General features: G+C 39.1%; 1 protein-coding gene across 1 annotated transcript in view; it reads right to left on the reverse strand.

Annotated features, from left to right (window-relative positions):
* The window catches only part of SPAG16 (sperm associated antigen 16), a 430349-nt gene that overhangs the window by 193333 nt on the left and 214289 nt on the right, over window positions 1–22727 (reverse strand). The window contains exon 11 of the mRNA XM_057412371.1: window positions 19232–19375. Within this exon, the coding sequence (XP_057268354.1) occupies window positions 19232–19375 (144 nt within the window). The remainder of the gene's footprint in view (window positions 1–19231; window positions 19376–22727) is intronic.

Consider the following 22727-nt stretch of genomic DNA (forward strand, 5'->3'; position numbering starts at 1 on the left):
TGTTTTACCTTGTTCAAATATTTCTGGACAATGAACTTAGATCAGAACCTCAAGCTATTCCTGTGGGATTATTCAAGTTACCTCTGAAGAGGCTGTGGAAAACAGAGCTAGCAAGCTATTCTGCTTCACCGCATCAGCTGCCAAGCAGGACACAGATCCCATCCTTCAACATTTACAAGGGCTGTCATTTTGCATCAACCAGAATAAATAATAAAGCCATTTGTATCATTAGGTCTAGCTGCCCAGGACATCCCACAGTCAGCCTCTCGTACCACTGACCAAAGCAATACCTTCTCATAAGCACTGAGCACTCTTGGTCAGCTTTTTTCTGAGTACTGGTGGAGACAGAGATCAGCTTACTCGGTAAATAACAGTAAAGCAGACAGCTCTGTCCAACATATCTCATCTTAAGAGTTAATCATAGGAATATTATTTTTAGCAGTTGTCAGGGCCAGTACTGTGAATCAAACAATTTTGTTACTGTATTCTACATGACATTAAGTGAACATAGCAACATCTGTGCTACTACCATTTGTATGTATTATTTATATAGTGCTATGGACATGCCCGGTGTTCTGCAGGCAAACTAAAATACAGCTCCTCTCCTGAGACAATTCAGTCTAGCTCAAAAGGCGATGAGCAAAGCCTTACTCACAGTGCTGTCAAATAACAGGTCTCAAAACAGCACACTAAAACAAGCACAACTAGTGTTTAAGTTTTGTGTCCTAAAAGAGCTCTAGCAACAGGTAGCATCTGACTGGAACTTAACTGCACAACATAAGCATCAGCAACTCAACAGCAAATTTTAAACATGCAGTGAAGATCATTAGAGAATGAACAGTCTTTTACCATGGCAATTGAAAAACACTTTAAAATCAATATCCCAATTGCTTAATTGGAAAAATGATGTCTCTTTTATTTACCTCTATTCACACAATTATTCTAAAGCAAAATTCTAACAGCTACTCTACTATTTGCAGTATTAGGGAAGGTAGACCCTAAGCACAGCAAAGCCCAAGGGAAGAACTGCAAATACTGGTAAAAGATAACTTTATTTTTTCTGACATTTTATGCTAGGGCAAAGAGGAAAGATAAAGAAAGGAAAAGTCTAGCAAAACTGAGTTACTCCATGAAGATCAGAATTTAATGAAGCCTGAATGCCTATGGAAATATCTTTTGCCTCCTAGTGCCATCATCTAAGCTGTTTACTAATTAAATGTATCAGGAATTGATCAAACCTTTACACTTCTGTCTTCCAAGTCCTGGCAGAATTAGCCTGCAGGTTAGAAGTGATTAGAGAGCATAGAAGATGGTGTAAGGAACATGCTCAGAAGTGAAGGGGGGTAAGGGGAGTACATCCTCATAACCTTCATTTTCCTTGGAAACAGGGTTAAAAACAGTCATCCAGACACTGCACTTAGGAAAGTATGTACCTCCTAATGGGTTCTCACCTTTGGTTATGAGGGCTGTATTTAAACACCTTATTTTCCATTTCATATTAAAACCAATGTAAGGAAATGCAATACTAAACCTCAGTTCAGCTGTGCAATCATTGTGGTTCTTCACTGTCCTACTTTGCCATAGTGTGTTTTTATCATAGCCCCTCATTTTCACCTCACCAGAGAAGGTGAAAATCAGGCTGAATTTAAAAAAGGTTGGGCTTAACATATTAATAAAGAAGTTCCCATTAAAAAGTATTAAAAATGCAATAAGCGATTTTTTTTTCCATACTGGGCAGAAGACTTCCATAGTTCCTTGACAAAGGATGATGTGGATCCAGCGCTTTGTGGGTACAAAGGAAGATGGGAAGTTCGAGAAGAGGAATACATCGGGGATCACATGGAAACTACATCTGGCCCAAGAACCCAAGAGCCCAGGAGGGTAATAAGACAAAACCTCAAAAATGCCTTCCCTTATTCTTAACCATCCTTAGGTATCCTCTGGTCCTCTCTGCTTGGGACAGGATGATGGTCCAAAAGAATCTGGCATGTGCAGCCATCCTCATGTTATTAGCCTGTATTTGAACAATACACTCAGTAGCAAAGATTTTGTTTCTAATAGATTTTGTAACCTTGAAACAGACTTGAGATACAGTTCACTTTTTTGCTACTGGAACTCTGAGTCACATTAATTATTTACAATGACATTTCTTATTAAAACCCCTAGGGGTTTTTTATATCTATGGTTCGTTTTGGGTGTTGCTTTCATTACCCTCACGGACTATGTGTCTAAGACACATTTTATGTAGTAATTGTAATATGGTTCATCTTTCAGAATCATCTTAAGCTCAATTTTACTCCTGTTTTATTCATAGACAAAATGTCATTTATACAGAAGGTGAATGCTGGAATGCTCGGCAGTAGAAATATGAAAATACCTTTTCCTCAGTTATCAACAAAGCTGGGAAGGGAGGGGGGAAGAATTAAATTTCAAAATGCAAAATCAATCATAAACTGACATTCTATAATCCAATGAAGAAGTTTCAAAGACAGGAAGCACTGCAGTAACCAGCAGATGGTGGATGGCACATAGATACACGGCTTTTTGTGTGAGAAAAAAAATGCAACCACCCTGCAAAAACCAGTGGCACCAGGCTGTTGGCTGGAAACCTTCAGAGAGCTGTAGGTGCATAGTGTCTCAAGCGCAAGACTCAAGGTAATTTTTCATTCTACATTACCTAATTGATAGATCTTTTTATCATATTTCATGCTTATATTATTGACCCAAGGCAGGATAACTGTTTCCCCCCTGCCATTCTACCTGGCTTACAGCTGGGTGTGACATCAAAGTTAAAAAATAAAGCAGTCTTTTGGCATAGCACCATTTGTTACTGCTTCTAGATGACACACTGGGGTAGTTGTAATAATAGTAATCTTTTGTTTTAATGAAGTTCACTTCCATTATTAATACTTCCTTGAGGTCACACTACACTTCAAAAGGAACACATCTGTGATAACTTAAATATAACATGCTTATATTGCACATATGTATAGAACATATTATATATAATATGTTATATAACATATATAAAATACATATATATATTTAGACAACAAATTCAAGTCATTTATACACAAGTTTCAACATAACATCTTCCATATTTCAAAGTATTTTCCCTTTCTGAACTGATGACAGAAGCTGGCATACCCAACCATACAGACACAGAAATTTCATTTCACCTGGCACCTTTCCCGCTGCTCTTACCAGCTTGTCTCTGTCCCAGTGCACAATTGCTCCTTTATTTCACACTCTATAGTTCTGCATTCAGAATCATTATGATGATTTTTTTTTGTTATGACCACAAGGTAGCAGATTGTTCCAATTCACTTCATCAGCTATACAGTCAGGCCTGCTACATTCAAATCCATTAGCTTGCTAAGATTAGCTTGGTACCCCCACATTCACTGCAGGCTAGTCTTTTTAATGTACAAAAAATGAGTTGGCTGTCTTTCAATGTCATGTAATTAAAAGTGGTTAAATAAGATTTAAAAATAATTTAGGCACCTAATAGAAGCCAGGTTTTAGTACATGTAAAATTGCCTTTTAGGAGGCTTTGGAAGCACACCAGGTAAGGAATAAAATTGAAAAGACAACAGATAAACTAGTTGCAATATTTGGAGATTAGGTGTAGCAAAATGCATGTCAGCAGGACAGCAGGCACTAGACAATGCAGAGCTCTATGAAAGATTTAAAGACCAGTGAATAATTACCTTTTAAACAACAACAAATGATAATAATAAAAAATGAGCTCTCTTCTAAAAGCTGCCTGCCAGTGCATGTCCAGCACCCTACACCCTACACCAAAGTTCTACACCTGTTTACCAAAGAGTAGAGCATTTGGCCATCCTATTTGAAGTAGGGCGCTTGTAAGAGCCTAGCCAGTGATATCTCCAACAGTTATGAAAGCTGCTTATGCTGAAGGCAAACATTATTTCTGTATCCAGTTGTGGCACCTTGCTGTAGGATATTGCCAAGTAAATTTTCTTCCATTAACTTCATGAGAAATAATTATTTTACCTGAAATTAAATATAATGAGTAAATATTGCAAAACTACCCTATTTTCCAGAAATGGCATCTATTCTGTACCATTCCAATACTTTCCTTCAAATAACACCAATGTAAGTCAAAGTCTTCCTATACACTATCCCATTTTATAAATAAATTCTAGCCCGCATAAAATCACACATAGCACCAATCAATACCCATAATAAACATTACACAATGTGCTATTACAGTGTGATACCTAATCTAAACACCCATCCCATCTAGCAGGGGTTGTTTTTCCTCCATTGGAATGACTCCAAACCCTCTAATTTTAATGAAGGGCTGTTGAAGCAGGGAAAAATGTAGTTTGGAAGGAGTTCAGATACATGAATTCCATGTACAGAACTGATTTATGACCTATATTAGCAATGATAATCCTGTGTCACAGTTCCTCTGAAAGGCAAAGCTGTGGATCAGTCAATTCAAATCTATTACCATCCCCAAAAGGTTGCCCAGTGATGTCTAATTTCAATCAATAGCCAGTAATGAACCACAGCCATTAATCCCATTTGCAAGTTTGTATGAAGTATCATTTTCAAGCTGCATATTCATATGCATAGAGACTTCAGTGAGTGTATAGAGATTTCACAGCCTGTGGCAATTTCTGCACTGGGATTTGAACATTTCCCAAGCACCTGGAAGAATGTTTAACTCACTCTGTGTAATGATCTTGACAGTGAAGCCCAAGATAACACACAAGATAGAGTGCTAGCCAAGTGTTTGCATTTTAGGCAACTGATGATCTTACTGAGCCATTCCCCAGGGATTTGAACATAACCAAAGGCAGGGAATTAGGTAATGGAGACAGTGATCAATAACAACTGAAGTCTGAGAGTGGAAGAGATGGAAATGCTGAACACGAACAGAATCTTGGGTTAGTACAAGAGAAGCAGCATACCAAAATTAGTACAATCTTCCACTCTTCACAGAAAGGCTTTGTATAAAAATTGAATAGTCATTCATGAGGCCATGCAGTCTAACACCTAACTGCTCAACAAAGGGGGAAAACCAAAAAAACCTGAAAGCCTCAAACCCAGCAACTCTCAAAGCTGATCCAAAGTGTGACCATCTTCCTGTTCCTCATTCATTTTTCATATACTCTACTCAAATGCAAAGAATACAATTACAGGAGGCTAAGAAAATCTTCCATATCCACGTCCTTCAACTGTTAGACAAGTCCTGAGGCTCATTCACAGTCAGTCAACTTCCCCTGCTACTTGTGCTACTGCAACTGTTTTGTACCTGAAGTTATCCAAATGAATGCAACAATACAGCTTGAGAGAAAATACATAAATACAACAAATAAATGACAGTACAATTCGTATCTGGAATTTGTACTCAAGACAAATTTTCCTTACTTCAACCATTAAACCTAATTGCATGCTAACGATTTTTGAAGTAATTCACAACTGAAAGCAAGGTCTAGCCCTTGACACAAGGTCTAGTCCTTGAAAAAAGATTCATGCCAAGAAAACCAGAATCTCCATGGATCAATCCCACAACATATTGCTCCAGGGTTAGGGCATTAATGCCACACAGTTTACTAAAAAACCCCCATATCAAATGCCAAAGAAATACATTGGGAAATGCTATAGATATATAATGAAATTATATAGTATCCAGGACTAAATCAACCATATTTAAATCCTTGCAATAATAAAACTTGGTATCTGAGCTAAAGTACCTAATTAAAGGTAATGCATCACCAACCAGTAAGTACTCATCACACCAATGTCTCTTGAACTGTACTGGTTAGATCATTTTGTGGCAAGATGAAATAAATGAAGTGCCCTAATGCTATGGTGTGAAAGAGAAGGTCCTGACTTCACATGTGACAAACTGGTAATCAAGTTTTTCCTCTAATTCAGAATGCTATTTTTCACTCATTGTGACAAGGTGAGGTTTCACCATGTTCACATTTGCATTTCATAGAGCATTCCTCAGGCACACATTCCCTTTGTTAGCATTATATTAGAAAAAAATTAATAAGTAGAAAAACTGGAAATGAAGTTTCCTGGCAGCTGAGTTCTCCGAACAGGCTCACTGTGCACCAGAGCTGTCCAAGTCCAGGCACTGGAAGTGAGTGGCTGGATACAGACTTAGAAGAGGCTCAGAATCCTCCACTTCCACAGCAGCTAGAAACAGCTCTGGCACAGGCATAGCAAAACCCTCCAGCACCAGGCAACACTGAGATTTGAACCTCCACCTAAATATATAACCACAGAAGTCAGTCATAGCAATAAAAAAGCCCCCTCATCTTCTAAAATCTTTTTTTTTTAAATATCAAAGCAGTATTTCTATAAAACCTAAGCCTCCTACCTTGAAAAGAGGCATTTCAGTGCAGTGCAATTTTTGTAAACATTCTAAATAGAATCATAGAATAGTTAGGGTTGGAAAGGACCTTAAGATCATCTAGTTCCAACCCCCTGCCATTGGCAGGGACACCTCACACTAAACCATCTCACCCAAGGCTTTGTTCAACCTGGCCTTGAACACTGCCAGGGACGAAGCACTCACAACATCCCTGGGCAACCCATTCCAGTGCCTCACCACCCTTACAGGAAAGAATTTCTTCCTTATATCCAATCTAAACTTCCCCTGTTTAAGTTTGAACCCATTGCCCCTTGTCCTATCACTGCAGTCCCTAATGAAGAGTCCCTCCCCAGCATCCCTACAGCCCCCCTTCAGATACTGGAAGGCTGCTATGAGGTCTCCATGCGGCCTTCTCTTCTCCAGGTTGAACAGCCCCAACTTTCTCAGCCTGTCTTCATACAGGAGGTGCTCCTGTCCCCTGATCATCCTCGTGGCCCTTCTCTGGGCATGTTCCAACAGTTCCATGCCCTTCTTATGTTGAGGACACCAGAACTGTATGGAATACTCCATGTGAAGTCTCATAAGAGCAGAGCAGAGGGGCAGGATCACCTCCTTTGACCTGCTGGTCACGCTCCTTTTGATGCAGCCCAGGATACAGTTGGCTTTCTGGGCTGCGAGTGCACACTGAAGCCGGCTCATGTTTCTCATCAACCAGCACCCCCAAGTCCTTCTCCACAGCATTGCTCTGAATCTCCTCTCTGCCTGACCTGCAGCTGTGCCTGAGATTGCTCTGACTCACATGTAGGACCTTGCACTTGGCATGGTTAAACTTCATAAGGTTGGCATCAGCCCACCTCACAAGCGTGATAAGGTCCTTCTGGATGGCATTCCTTCCCTCCAGCGTATCAACTGAATCACACAGCTTGGTGTCATCAGCAAACTAAATACTTGGGGGTTTATTTCCATTTCAAGTATCTGAAACATTGTCTCAATTGAATTGCCATTCTCTATTCAAGTCTAACACTAATGTTAGTTATTTTAACAGCTACACTTTAGGAAATGCACATTTGAACAATATAACAAACATGGATATCTCCCCATCTACTCCACTAGAATTCAGGGAAAAAACAATTGCCTTTATCTGACAGATGAAAACAATAATGAACCAACTATATTAAAGGCATCAAGACTGTAATTGCACACAAGGAAACATAACATAGGAGATTATATTGACAGATATTTTGATGTGTATAACTCTGAATATAATGAGAATAACTCAATCCACAGAAACACAGGATAGACCAGTAAAACTGAGAGCCCAAGCAAGGAGGCAGCTAGCTCTCTCTACTTCCAACTTCCCATCCTCAAATATGGATGAGGATGAACCTAGAAAAAAACCTAAAGTACTCACAGTCTGAAGCAACCATGGTGAACACATTTTTTTCTCATAACCTGAATAAATAGATTGAAGATCCACAAAACTGAGTGCACGCGGTGATTCTCAGGCAGCAGCTGTATCAGGCCCAGCAGAAACCAAAAATCATGATGAGAGGTAGGAAAAGAAATCCAAGCACACCCTGAAGGGGAAGAAAATTTCTGCAAAATTTTCCCAGAACATATTCATGGCTTCCCTGAAGCTGAACTAGTAGGTTTAGAAGTATATTATTTTATTGGTACTCTATAAGGAGACTTCAGATGCATATTCCTCCTCCCTTTCCCTATCAAAGTGGCTATGATAGAAATTATTTTCTTCCTTTTAAGTAAACACCAGATCTAATTACCCACACAGCTGATCAGAATGTTTCCCCTTCATTTCCAAGAGTCAAAACAATCACATCAAAATATTACTGCATTTGAATAACTGAATAAACTTTTCCTGAAAAGAGAAAGATTAAACTTGACACCTGTTTTGTGACACTGATAATCACAATGCCTCTTCAACCAGTATGATTATATTGCTTTAATGCTCCCAATATTAATTACGGCTGTTTTCAAGTCTAAAATTCAGATAAGGAGAGAATGAAGCACACAAAACAATCATTTAAGAATAATGAGACAATTCTATGTAAGCAAAGCATTCAGTATATTTGAAAACTATTTACCTTATAGACAAGCATAAAATTTGAATGACAAATTATGACGATAAGATAGCGAAATAATAATTTAAATAACACTATACAAAGGCTAGCAAACTTTTTATTTCCATTAGAAGTTCAAATGTATCCAAAATCACAAACCATGGGTATGAAGACTGAGGCCTTTTTGAAAGGGGTTTTAAAGACATGTTGTGTATCTGTGATGAAGGGGCAACAAGTTAATCACTAACGGGATTAGCTCAGCTGAAAAAAAAAAAAAAAAAGAAAAGAAAGAAAATAGCAAATGAACAAGGTGAAGATTAGAAAAAAGAAACCACAGACACCCTGTAAGAACTCCTTAATAAATTCTGAGTTTGAATTGTTTGATTTGACCAAAGTGGTATCTGCTACTACCATCTTAAAATTTGAATTGTTTGATTTGACCAAAGTGGTATCTGCTACTACCATCTTAAAATTGTTTCAAAACCAAAACTAGTGGTGAGTACCAGTCCATTGATATCCCTTCTCACTTTCTCAGGGAGATTCTTTGAGAAACTGTGGGCAAGGGTTCAATTTCAACTGAAAGAAGGTGCGTGTGCATGTGTGTAAGTTTGGCCAAACTCTTAACATCTAAGAAGAAAAAAAACAAACATCCTCTTGATAATTATATATATGTACTAAATGGAAAAGTACAGAAATATTGTCCAACATATTACATAATTAAAAATGAGTAAATTCAAGAGGTATTGCTTTGTTAGGTAAATGTAATTCTTCCTCAAATGTATAGCTGTATGAATAACTTGTTTCAGCAGAAACTAACAGAAATTAAAGTCTCATGTTATCACAGTTTCAATTTTTCAAGCTGCTGACAATTCTTACCTTGACCCATTGGCTGAGTCCTCCCCTCTAGCCCCTTGTCTCCTCCTTAGTAGTAAATCAGCCATGGGGCTTCACTCAGCACCAGCTGCTGAACAACTGCCGGAGCAGCAGCTGCTCGGAGTGGAGTGAGCCACAGGGATGTGCAGATTCTGGTGTTGCATCTGGCTAAGGGGGTGGTGGGGACTAAGCCTCCTCCAGTACGTGCAGAGAGCTGGTCAACTCAGGGGCTGATGCCACTGATGTTTCCCTGGGTATTTCTCTATGTGTTCCATAAGTCAGAGTAACACCACTTTGAAGCAGATTGCCTCCAACTCTAGTCTTTGCCCTCTTACATACATTTTAACTCTCTCCCCTAGTCTAGTCTTTGTTTTAACTGAAAGCAAACTGCCACAGCAATAGTCTTAACTCTGGGGAACTCAGGACTAACATGGAATTTGGTAGCTTGCTTGGAAGCTCACATAAATGCCCTGTGAAACAAGATTTACTGTTCAGATGCCACATTCCTTTTCCCCCCACCAAGAGGGAGAGAAGTGAAGTTTCTCACTATGTATCCACAAAAGAAAACATACAAGGAAACAAAGAAGCCAACTACACTTTTCACAATGTTTACAACTGCAACTCCTTACCAATACACAAGAACCAAAAAAAGAGAAAAAGCAGTCAGTGTAAGCATTCTATCACAAATTCCTAAAATGCAAGAGACCTTACTCTGTTTCAGTTACAATAATGCCTTAAAGGCTTCAGCAAAGTACCACAACCAGACACTCTAAACACCTTTTAACCAGCTCCCACTGTTCAAGAGCTTTTTAAAAATCTAAGCCATGCTGCTAGCAGGCAGGAAATACCTAACAAGACAATCAACAAAATGGCTGTGATACCTCTGGTCTTCAAAGTTATATGTTGTGGTTTACCTTAAATATTGGAAAGGCTTCCTACAATTCATTAGTTTTACACAAAAACTTCAATAGGTTTTCAATCACTGGTTTTGAAACTCAGTAAGTGTGTAAGCCACCTGTGAAACTAACTACATAGTGGTTTTATCAAAGGGCAGCATTTCATTACAATATATTTTCTTCCTGTAATTATTTCAAATCTATATTTGAATTGCTCAAGAGGAGGACCGCTTCATCTGTCAGCCAGTTTCCTCCCTTTCCTCTCTTCAACTGTCATCAGCATTTCTCTCTCCTGCTGTTTGCTGAATTACTGTAATGGAGATATTATTAGTGAATCACTCTGCCTTTGAGTAGTCAATATTTCCACCAACCAAGAAATAGAAGCCAAAGGTAGTTTTTCATTAAAACATGGTCATTCTGGATGAAAAGTGAAGCCTATTCAGTAACCACATTATGGAACTGAAGGCTGTTTGCTTTTTAAAATCAATATAATGATAGACTCTTAAGGCTCCTGAGAGAAAAGAAAGAAGCTGCATTTTGTCCTGCAAAGTATTTCTAGTTTAGAATTAACTTTCAAGGACAGTTCTGGTAACAGAAGGATATATTTAAAAATAGAAAAAGTGATGCAAAGTCTAAACAAATTTCTACAATTAAAGCAGCTATGAGTCAACTTCAAAATGCATGCAACAGTGACTTTTTTTTTTGTCTTCCTATTTGTTTGCCTTCTTAATCCTAGAAGTGGAAAAATACTTCTTTATAGCTGAGGTAACAGCCTTGCAGAACACTAACAGTATAATTATTACTGTTTTAAAGCCAAACACTGCAGGTGGCCCATGGTCTTCCAATACAACTGTCTCAAAGACAGAAGATCAGAAAGACTGGGGGAAAGGAGACACCTGATGATCTGGCAACAAAGAAAATCTCCAGAAGATTGGACAGCTGCTGGGTACGCTGGCCTGTGTAAGAAAACACTCCTCAGCATGACAGGAGCAGCAGAAAAAAAAAGGCAAATTCTGAACAACAAAACAGGATCTAAACATGTAGCAAAGCTACAATTATTATCATTCCATATTTTCCAAAAGCACAACTGATCTCTCTGTAGAAAAATAAAATGAGAAAAAAAAATTGCTTTTTCTTAAAGCAGATACTCACCAGTAGTTAACACAGCCCTCTGAAAGGATATAAAGCATATTAGATAAATATATTGATACACATCCCCAAACCCCAGAGAATAACCAACGCTTACACATGCTGAAGACATTAGTATGGGTAGAAACATTTGGCTTGTGGGAGTGGGTGGAAGGGGAAAAATTTTAATCAAATCCATTACCTGGTTATTGATTTCTCTTTGCCAGACTGATCCTGTAGAATACTTATAAAGCCTTTGACATTGAGATATTTGGCCAAAGATATTGGATTAGACTAAGCAAAAGCTGAGCTTCTCATGTAATCTCTCATATTTCATTTATATATGATTTATTCCTTTGTCCAGCAGAGGCTTTTTATTGATAAAAATAATGAGATTGAGAATCCCAAAGGAAATCTAATGCCCACCCACTCAAACATGTTTCTGAAGTAAAAAAATAGTAGGCTTTGTAGGCCTGAGAAGGAATGATGTTATGGGAAGACTGTTTCCTTTTATGAAAAGTATGAAGCTTGACAAGGATTTTGAAACAAAAAAAAAAGCTACTTTTGAAATTAAAATTCTGCTATACTTGAAAACACCAAGTTAAACACAGTTAAAACCATTCACTAGGGAGCTGACCAAAACACTTTTGAAACAGATTTTTCCTTGCAGAATAAATGACTGCGACTTTTTTCTTTTCACTTCCTATAGTAGCTCAGTTTGACAAAAGATCTTAAAATATGTCTAGTCTGCTAAATATGATGCATTACATAAAGCCAGTTAGACAACAGGAAATTAATTGTGCCACTCAAAAGACGTTTCTAACCATTGCCAAATTTAATATGTAATCTGGTAACTAAAGGCTTTGCTGAACTACATGAGAATTTGAGATTTTCTAAGAAATTAAATCATGCCTTTTCAATACAGATGCTGTTCAAAAGTCCTAAGCAAAATGTACAGACTTTCGTGCATTTCTTTAATAGCTATTAATAGTAGTAAAAGGATAAATAGAAACTATTTCTGCAGTGTACCCTGACTTAAGTTTTAAAGTCTCTATTTCAAGGCACAGATCAGAATAATCCTATTCCACTGACAGCCAACAGAGGCCTTTGTGATTAACAGGAGTTTTACAACTCTCTTATGTTAATGTTTAAAGCAGAGTTAGTGGCTTTTAACTCTCAGCCTTGTTTCACATATAATGTGGAACTCAGCATCTATGACTCAAAAACCAGCAGAAAAGTCTTTTGAAGCTCACTGTTTATGGACCATTTATTAACAGTAATTTCCAAGATCCTTTCACTGAGAGGACCGTAAGTCTGGCTGTACCAATGGTCAGACAAAAAACAGTGAATGCTGACATTTTTCTTCCTCCTCCTCCCTGGCTCTCAGGTATACACAGCAGCTTGCCTGATCAGTCTTAACTCTTCATGTGAGCATAGAGCTTCTCTTACCAATGACTCCTGTGAAACCTCCTAGGGCAGTGAGGTCCCTTCCTTCCCATGTGTACCTACAGGCTATGGGCCATGAGTATTGTTACCTACAAAGTCTAGGTTTGCCTTGTTTCAGCTCCTTACTCTCAGGCTGAATTAAAGTATGGTACTCCATACTTTGAAGACTGATCAATTGTGAAACCATCTCAGCTTTTTTCTAAGATTCCTGCATACAAAACCCTCTGTTGTCCATAACAAATCCATCAGTTCCTGAATGGGCAGAATACATCTCTGGGATGTGTTGCACTTGCTGCATATCCGCAGGCTACCTGGGCAGCCTGTGCTCAGTACTCCTGAATTGCCTGGAAGTAGCTGACAAACTGGAAGTGTATTGCAGAGCAGTTGAATGCCTACACAATTAATTCTCTGGGAGGCCCAGGGCCTGCATAGACACTTTGGGATTGGGCAGTTATCCCATGAAAACACATAAAACTCTTCAATGCCACCAGAAATACAATCTGGATGACAACAAGCAGGAGGGTACCTGAGCACATCACAGCTGAAATTTTACCATCATGGAATTTGAAAGGGCCCCTGATGCAGCTGAATTCTCATCCTGTTCTTTCCTGACATCTCAAAGAACTTCCTTTGGTCTAACGAGTAGGTTAACATGTATGGTGTTACCTTACCGTGACTGTTGACCCAGCCTGGGAAGTGGCTTTATGGGATGGGTGGTAACAAAATGCAACACTTTAAAATCACTAACTCCAAAACTATTTTCATGTTGCCAGATATTCTGAAAAGCCCCAGAAGTGTATATGAAGGTCTCTAACTAGAAAGAGCCTCCAGCAGCACAGTCAAATCATACAACCGAATGTTAAATTACATCTTACATACAGACAAATGCTGCTCTATTTAACTAAAACTAACAAACATTAGCTTGTAGCAATATTTTATAAATCATAACTTCAGTAGCAACTGGGTGGTCTTGAAGTCTCCCCAGTTTCACCAAATAACTGTAGCATCAATATTTGAAAGTCGGTCCATTAAACAAAATGGAATAATAGATATTTCCTGTTTCTTCTCATAGAAATAAAAATACATCTCAGACCAGCCTTAGGAATTATTATTATGAGGAATATATTTGATGTCAGTAAAATTTTTTAAATTATCCTGCTCTTGCGGCTACAGACCCTACTTACTCAGGATGTCATTGAGTGCTTTTCATTTGCTGAGGCTTCATGGGCCATGTACAGTTCTAGTTATTCAAAAAACATTCTTTGCAATATGTAATCAGAAAGAAAGCAGACATTTATTTTGAGTGTCAGATTGTCTGCCTGAATCTCTTCATACGCTGCAGATGTTTCTCACCACACACTGATAAATGAGAATATCATAGTTGGCAAGAGGATTGGTATGGACCGATGCATCAGCATTTATCAGTAATGGCACTCTCCTCAGCAGGGACCAAGTGCTATAAAGGTAGGGGGCAAAACCAGAAACATGCTGCCTGCTTGTAATTCATTTTGATAATTAAAGCACAAGAGTGTCCACTGTGAAATTTCAAAATTACACATGTACCTGCCAAGTTGTCAAGACTGACTGTTGCTCCTTAATGTTTCCCTCCTTCTCCAAGCAGAAGTCCCCTGGGATACAGTGAGCAATGAACACTGTCAGATTCTGCCTGTTAATTTGAACAACTGATCTTGATTAGCTTGAAATTCTGTCTCTCTCCTTTCTGTGCATGCCTTTCCCACTGAATTTTGCCCCTCTTCCCCATTACTCCTGTGTTACCCATCTCAAGCATTGAATTTCCACTAGAAACAGGGCATAGATGAAGCCAAAAGCAAACCATCGCTTTTGGCTGCCTATGTATTAGTCAGTGTAAGTTCAGCAGTGATCCTGTGCTGCTCAGCCTTATGCAGCTGGAAGAGACCTTGGTTTTAGAGACCGGTGCTTACGCCTTTCTGCAGACCAAGCATTCATAAATGTTTCACTGCTGACTACCCACAGCCCCACAGCCAACCAGGCAGCATCAAAATCACGGCCCCTTCACAGCCTGCTCTAATGTGCGACTGAATTCCTCTAAAAGCTTCTGGTGTGAATTCAAGCCCCCCTGGAGTTGCTATTCCCTCCCCAACCCATTCAACCACACCCTCACATCCAACCTCAACATATTTTGCTAATTCCTTCTGTACTGTCCCTCTGTAAGGCTGGCTTTCTCATCTATCCACACATAGGTTTTCATCACGGTAACACTACTTTCTTCAGCTTCGAGAGATACATTCTTGAGCTGCTTCTGTTCTTTCAGAACATGGCTTACTCTTTTGGCCCAGCACCTCGTCTTTCTCTTGTACCTCCTCACTGGCACTTTTTTCTAGGCCATCAAACATTAACTACCTTTATTTTCAATATGTTTGACGCATGAATCCAGTTATCCTATTAATTTTTTTTTATTCCCCTAATTACTGAGGAGACAATACCCACCTCCAGTTTTCCAATAGCAACAGAACTTAAAGAAAATCCACATGGCTCAAAACAACTGCTGCGGAGTTTTTGGTATAATAAACAAATTGATAAAAGTTTTGATTTCTTTCCTCAGTAACTGTGAGAGTTGAAATAACAACAGAAAGAACACAAGCAACTCCGCTTCTGTCTCACGTGAACAGGACATTTCAAACAAGTTGACAACAATTTTCAGTGTGCGTTTTAAATAGCTGTTAAGAACCTACAGTTATTCCATAGACTCGAACAGTTCATGAAAAGGGCTACAAACATTTTAGAACAGTTGACTTGATTAATATTTATGAATATATTAAGGACACTATGTATTATACCAGCACATACGCAGAACAAGAATACAGTATTTTACTGCTGACTGGGATTTTATCGGGCATTAACACACACCTCTGCTACACTGCAGAGCTTCACTCTTCAGCCACCCAGGAAGGTTAGTAATAAAGATAAATAAATCTAGTACATGTCATGAAATATCTTTATGAAATTACAGTATGGTTCTTAAAGGTGAAGCATTTACATTGTCAGCTTACTCTGGAAACTGGCAGAAGCAGCATATTTTTGTTAAAACGAACCATGTAGATGAGGCCCTTAGTGACATGGTTTAGTGGAGCACTGAGCAGTGCTGGGGTAAAGGTTGGACTTGATGATCTTAAAGGTCTTTTCCAACCCACTTGATTCTATGATTTTTGACTGCTATTCCAAACATTTGGGCCACCTGGTATCTGCAGGTACACTACAAAGCTCTTCAGCTATCCAGATTTTTAACATGAAGCCCATGTGGATAACGGTCAGAAGCCATTCTGACTCCCTCACTCCTTCACACGTATAAAAGATAAATTGAAAATATTCCTAAATTTTTCAACAGTGACAGGAACTTGCAATAGCGAATTCATCACAAAGGACTCTTCAGACACATGAAGTAAAAATAGTGTTTGTTTTTGAAGTCTGACCAGTTGTCACCTGGGCTTCAAAAAGGAAGCTCTGTTCTCCTCCCTTCTTCTAGCTGCTACCTCCTGTAGATGACAGGATCTGTTTGAAGTTTTACTTTTATTCTAAAAGCTTAAGGCAAAATTCTAATCTCAGATCTGCAGAGAGACTCACATCAGAGATGTTCTGCTCTCCCCACATGCACAGAGCTAGTTTGCTGCCCTTAGTGTCCTGGGAGCTACTGCCATGCAGGGAGAACACATGGGGAACTTAGACCCTTTGTACAGACTGACGAGCACTGAGTGCAATGCAAAAAAATCATACACCAACAGACTCTGAAGCTTCAGCAAACCACACACCCTCACCTCACTCTTCTTTGCTCAGATGCAAAGCAGATGTGTTTTTAAGAAAAAAAAATTGTGGAATGAAGCACATTGTCAATGAAGGGTAAAATGAGAGACCCCCAACCCCCTCCATCCAACAGTTCTTCAGAAACTCAGTGGTCCTTGCCCCTAAGGCTCAAGCACATTATGATAGTTAAGTATATTTTTGGACATCAGTACTGGGAAAGATTCAAACGACAATCCTCATCACTAATTTGTATTAATCAGCAGACAAGGTCCAGAGCCTAAAATGTACCTTTACCTTTCTATTGTATGCAGGTAAGTTCTTACTACAAACCCCCATTCTCTCACTGCTTTTGAAGAAGCTGTTGATATATAAACCAAACCACACCATTAGCTTGAAGGTTACAGATCTTCACAGCTACTAATGAGACCTGCAACTTCACCTCTTTTTACACAGTGATGGCACTAAGACAACCGTAAGGAGCAGTACACTCTGAACATGTAAAAATGGATTTCTGAGGTTTTCAGTTATTTGTATGTGCAGAAGCACTAGCTGCATTTACACCACAGCTCTAGATTTCTTCCTCCTCAAATTACTAGTATGCTCAGTGTCAGCATGTGGATCATTCTGATGCTGTCCAAAGATGTTTTCAAAGTGGACTGGTGTGTGTGACTCTGCATGCATGTGCATCCTTTGGCTAGACATTAGATATTTCTCAGAGTAGAGGTGGAGATTGCTCTAAACCTGACTTTACAGATGGAAAGCAGAAACTCAGAAGAGAAGTGCTCTAACAGAGGACAAAAAGGAAAGAATGCAGAAGTTTGGAAGTTGTACCCAGATTCCTGTATCACAATTTAATAGCCTAGTGCCAGAAAAATAGTTTTCTTATCAACTTTTGCATGAACATAATTTTAAGTCTTTAAAACAGTAACAAAGCTAGAGACTATCTACATTTGATTACAGAATATAATCTATGAGAAATTTCCATTTTTAATTGTTTTTACTTCCAGAACACCTGAGAGCTAGAAATCCCCTACTTAAAAGAAAGAAAGTATGATTAAACGTATTCTGTCACATTATATGTATTTTATCCAATAACGGAAGACAACATTTTAACAGCACCGCTTTTGATTCACGCCAGAGCATTCAGCAGGAGTCAATTTATACTGCAAGAGAATAATGATGTACCTCAACTCATTTTAATTTCAATAATTGAATGAGGAATAGGAAAGCGTATTGAAAGGACTGTATTCTGGTCAAAGACTAATGAGAAAATAGTTTTGAGTCTCTGAGTCAGCGGGTGTCATGGTAACAATGCATTATCAAAATCTGATTAGCATGCCCAGCAGCTTTAGAAATGATAACATGCTCTTCTAATTGTATTTTCCTTTCTTTCCCCGTGATGAGTTTTATATTCCTAACAGGTAAGAGGTAAGGCAGCATTCTGTTTATCTGCAAGTTAGGATGTCCAGCATGCTCACAAATTCTGTGCAAACTGTTAGAATAGAACGATTCTCTTACCACCTTAAAATAAGAAGCTGAGTCTTCCATTTCTCTCCTCCAGTAACTTATTTAAGTCAAATATGATTTTATTCTTTTAAATATAGAAAATTCATTCTAAGGAGATACACACGAAAAGGAGAACACTGTGAAATGGAAGTATCTTAAGAAAAAGCCTATGTTTCATAGGAGAAAGAGACGCAAGAAAAGAGTAAGTGCATGTTTAATTCATCCCAGAAAGCATGACTCCATGTTCTTGAGTTTTTGAAAGACGGAGGGGATTTTCCTGTGTTTAGATGACTCTGTGTGTGTGCCTGCTAACTATTAAAATATCAGAAATCAGGAAGAACCACGTAATTGAACAGGGTATTTTTCCTTCTCGTGAAGGAAAGAGCTAATATTGTTTCATAAAAAAAAACAAAAACAATGAAAATAAAAGGTTGCAGGTTTAATAATGCTCTTTTTATAAGTGAATCTCAGTGAGCAGCCTGGCAGACCTTTATTATGTTAACATTAAAGAATTCCATTGCAACTGCAGCCTTACAAATCTGATGGAGTCATTTTAACATACAGTCTCAGTCTTAATAAATGTTGGGGTCTTTTTTGAGAAAGAGTAAAATGGCATTTTATTTTTCAACAGAATGACCACGAAATCTACTTCATGTTTGGCCTATTTCCATGACCCTTGTAACCTGAATATTTATTTCTTACATTCAATGTTCACTTTAATTTATTAATCAGCTTCAAAACTTTACAAAAAGAAAGAAGGAGAGCTTGTATTCTTATTCTCTAAGTAAACTCAAATACTCATATGACAAATAATGCCTAATACAAGAAATCAACTTTTTTCTATTATTAATAATGGAACAATGTTTGTTATAATGCATAAACAGGGAGCAAATGAACACAGTGAGACCTAAAAAGCTTATTAATCCTTGTTACGTGCACTGGCACGCGGGCGGAGTTTAAGATACACAAAACACTAAAGGCAATCAATCTTAAGTCAATACACTGAAAGCCAGAGCAACATTTATCTACATGTTTGGAAATTCAGCAGTGAGCACAGGGTTACACTGAGAATACAAAGTCATCAGAGTAGACAAGTGAACAAAGAAAGAGCAAATAAATATGTCCCAGAAGGATCAGTGCTTGTTCAGGGGACTGTTTGCACTAACCTTGGATTGAAGCAGCAGCCTGAAAGCCAATCAGTGTGACCTTCACCTGTCATGATGGTGTTCCCATCAGGTAAAGCCCACATTTTCCAGAGGTGATCATCACTGCCAGTGACTACAATGTCTTTTCGGGGATGTAAAGCCAAGCTACAACAGAAAAGAAAAGCACATTATATTCTGTATCAATTTCATTTTATGTTAAATACACAGCAGTGAGATTTCTTTAACTCGCGGCAACAGCTACAGAGGACTCTGATTCTAGATGGAAGGAACAAGTAGTGATGCCTTCTGTGCTCCTAAGAATTTAAAACACATGCTAGAGGAGTTTCTGCTACTTCTGAAGAAAACAACAAAAGATGCCTGACTTCCATGAAACCAGGCTTTTTTCCACCCTCTCCTGAGGTTTCAGTTGATTAAAACATTTGAATAGGCTTTAAAATACTTTGTTGGATTATGCTCTTACAAGCATGCAACTGGGTAATATATGAACAAGCCGTACCAATATGAACTTCGAAGAGCAGTGGCTTGTCAGTCTGCTGCTGATGGCCAAAGGGAAACAGGACAAATGCTTTTGCTTTTTTTTTAATTCGTTATGCCCACAGGTCTAAAGTCTCCTACCACTGAGAAATAACTCAACTGATAATTCAATCCAGGATTTACAGTCTCTACCATCACTTTAGCACCTATTCACTGGGAGTAGGTCAGAAAATCCATTTCAATTCTATACTCAAAATGTGTTACATGTTTTCATTTTTTATTATGCAGCACACTGGCATGTAATGGAAATCATAAACTTATCACACACCTATACTGAAAACTCAGTTTATTTTTGATTTAGCAACTGCAGTGCAGCTTAAAATGGATCCAGGGAAGAAAATCAATCAGTTGGAAAGATAACAAGTAGTGTATTTTGTATGGATTTGGTTATTTGATTTAAATTATTGTAATGCTTTACTATTTGTTGAACATCAAAAAGTATCCAGGAGTTGACTTAAGCCACAGGAGTAGATTACTTAAACATATTAAACCTGGATTTCAGAATCAAAATGCAACTACAGGGAGAGGAATCATAACCTGCATGTGCTCCTACTTCAGCTGTGAATCAGAGCTCACAGTTTGCAGAGAAAAACACTTATTAGAACAGAATGAGAATAGAGACAATGATAAACAGACAAATTGGAAGAGAGGTCTTAGAATGCATATTATAAAAATCCCTTTTTTAATAGCACCTTTCTCTTGCACTCAAATTAATTCACAAAATTCCTAAACCAGACTTACAGCTTCCACTCTAGTTTGAAAAATAATTCCCTCTATCAAATCCATGCTAAAAGCATATTGATGAAACTAAGTTTTCATTACGGAACACACCTATTCTTGCAGTTTAAGGCAAAGTCTAGGAAGATTCCTACAGATTCATCAGCTGAATTTAACTGCTTGAGCAAGGAGCCTGGGTTTTACCCATTCTTTAGTTTCTTCAAGAGAAAAAAAAAATATTTTTCTGTCTTTGTCTAAAGAAGAGAAAGCCCCTTTGAATTTATAGGCAGAAAAGAGAATGACGGAATGATCCATTTAAATTCTCCAGAGATGCACAGAGAGCAATCATATCACTTAGACTGGCCACAACAGATACCTAGAAGAGTAAGGAGAGAATAGAGATAAAAGGAGAGAATTAAAATGAAAGAAGGCATGCCAGTGGCCTGCAAATTACAGGGTGAGAACAACTGTCCCAGAATCCCTCTACTGTTGGAGATCAGTGACACACCAAAAATCCCACTGCTGTTTTCTGCACCATGCATAGGCACAGAGCATTGCTATTCTAGAGACCAGCTTCACGGAAAATGAGTGGGCTAATAAATACAAAGATAAATCCATATCAGGGCTGCTAAAAACCCTTCGCTGAGCCTTGAAAAGATAGGAGCTTCCTTTCCCACCAGTACGCACCTCACACAGAAGCGAGACTAGCACAGGAGGATCTTCTACTTGTTAGCAACAAGGTCCTAAGCTCCTCTGGATGTAGCAAGGAATGGCAAGGGAAAAAGAAACAGAAGTCGAGAAGACTACAGAAGGAGAAAAGGATGCCAGCTGCAAAATGACTGACAGCATGTGCTACGGCAGGAAGATCCATCACTGGTTCAGGCCTGTCTATGATTTTTCAGGTTTGTGAAAAACTCTATCACTATGTTATTTGGAGAAAAAAAACAAGCAAGCAGTGTCACATGGATACAGCTTACATTTTTCTCTTAATCTATCTTACACATACCAGACACCCTCCAGTTTTTCACAGTATCACAGTATCACAGTATGCTAGAGATTGGAAGGGACCTCGAAAGATCATCTAGTCCAATCCCCCTGCCAGAGCAGGAACACCTAGATAATGTTACACAGGAATGTGTCCAGGCGGGTTTTGAATGGCTCCAGGGAAGGAGACTCCACAACCTCCCTGAGCAGCCTGTTCCAGTGTTCCATCACCCTCACTGAGAAGAAGTTTCTTCTCAAGTTTAAGTGGAACCTCTTGTGTTCCAGTTTGTACCCATTACCCCTTGTCCTATCATTGTTTGCCACTGAGTAGAGCCTGGCTCCATCCTCGTGACACTCCCCCTTTATATATTTATAGACACTTATAAGGTCACCCCTCAGTCTCCTCTTCTCCAAACTATAGAGACCCAGCTCCCTCAGTCTTTCCTCATAAGGGAGATGCTCCACTCCCTTAATCATCTTAGTTGCCCTGCGCTGGACTCTCTCCAGCAGCTCCCTGTCCTTCTTGAACTGAGGGGCCCAGAACTGGACACAATATTCCAGATGCGGTCTCACCAGGGCAGAGTAGAGGGGAAGGAGGACCTCTCTCGACCTACTAACCACCCCCTTCTAATACACCCCAGGATGCCATTGGCCTTCTTAGCCACAAGGGCACAGTGTTGGCTCATGGTCATCCTGTCGTCCACTAGGACCCCCAGGTCCCTCTCCCCTACACTGCTCTCTAACAGGTCGTTCCCCAACCTATACTGGAACCTGGGGTTGTTCCTGCCCAGATGCAGGACTCTACACTTTCCCTTGTTATATTTCATCAAGTTACTCCCTGCCCAACTCTCCAGCCTGTCCCGGTCTCGCTGGATGGCAGCACAGCCTTCTGGCGTGTCAGCCACTCCTCCCAGCTTAGTGTCATCAGCAAACTTGCTGATAGTACACTCAATTCCCTCATCTAAATCGTTGATGAATATATTAAATAACACCGGTCCCAGTACTGACCCTTGAGGCACTCCACTAGTTACAGGCCTCCAACTAGACTCAGCTCCATAGACTACAACTCTCTGGCTTCTCTCCTTCAGCCAGTTCGCAGTCCACCTCACTACCTGATCATCCAGTCCACACTTCCTCATTTTAGCCGTGAGGATGCTGTGGGAGACTGTGTCAAATGCTTTGCTGAAGTCAAGGTAGACCACATCCACCGCTCTGCCATCATCCATCCACCGTGTTATTTCCTCATAAAAGGCTAAGAGAT

This window comes from Pezoporus wallicus, unplaced genomic scaffold, assembly GCF_028554395.1.
Source record: "Pezoporus wallicus isolate ANWC-B61680 ecotype Strahan unplaced genomic scaffold, APGP_CSIRO_Pwel_v1 contig_6566, whole genome shotgun sequence".
NCBI classification, from domain to species: Eukaryota; Metazoa; Chordata; class Aves; order Psittaciformes; family Psittacidae; genus Pezoporus; species Pezoporus wallicus.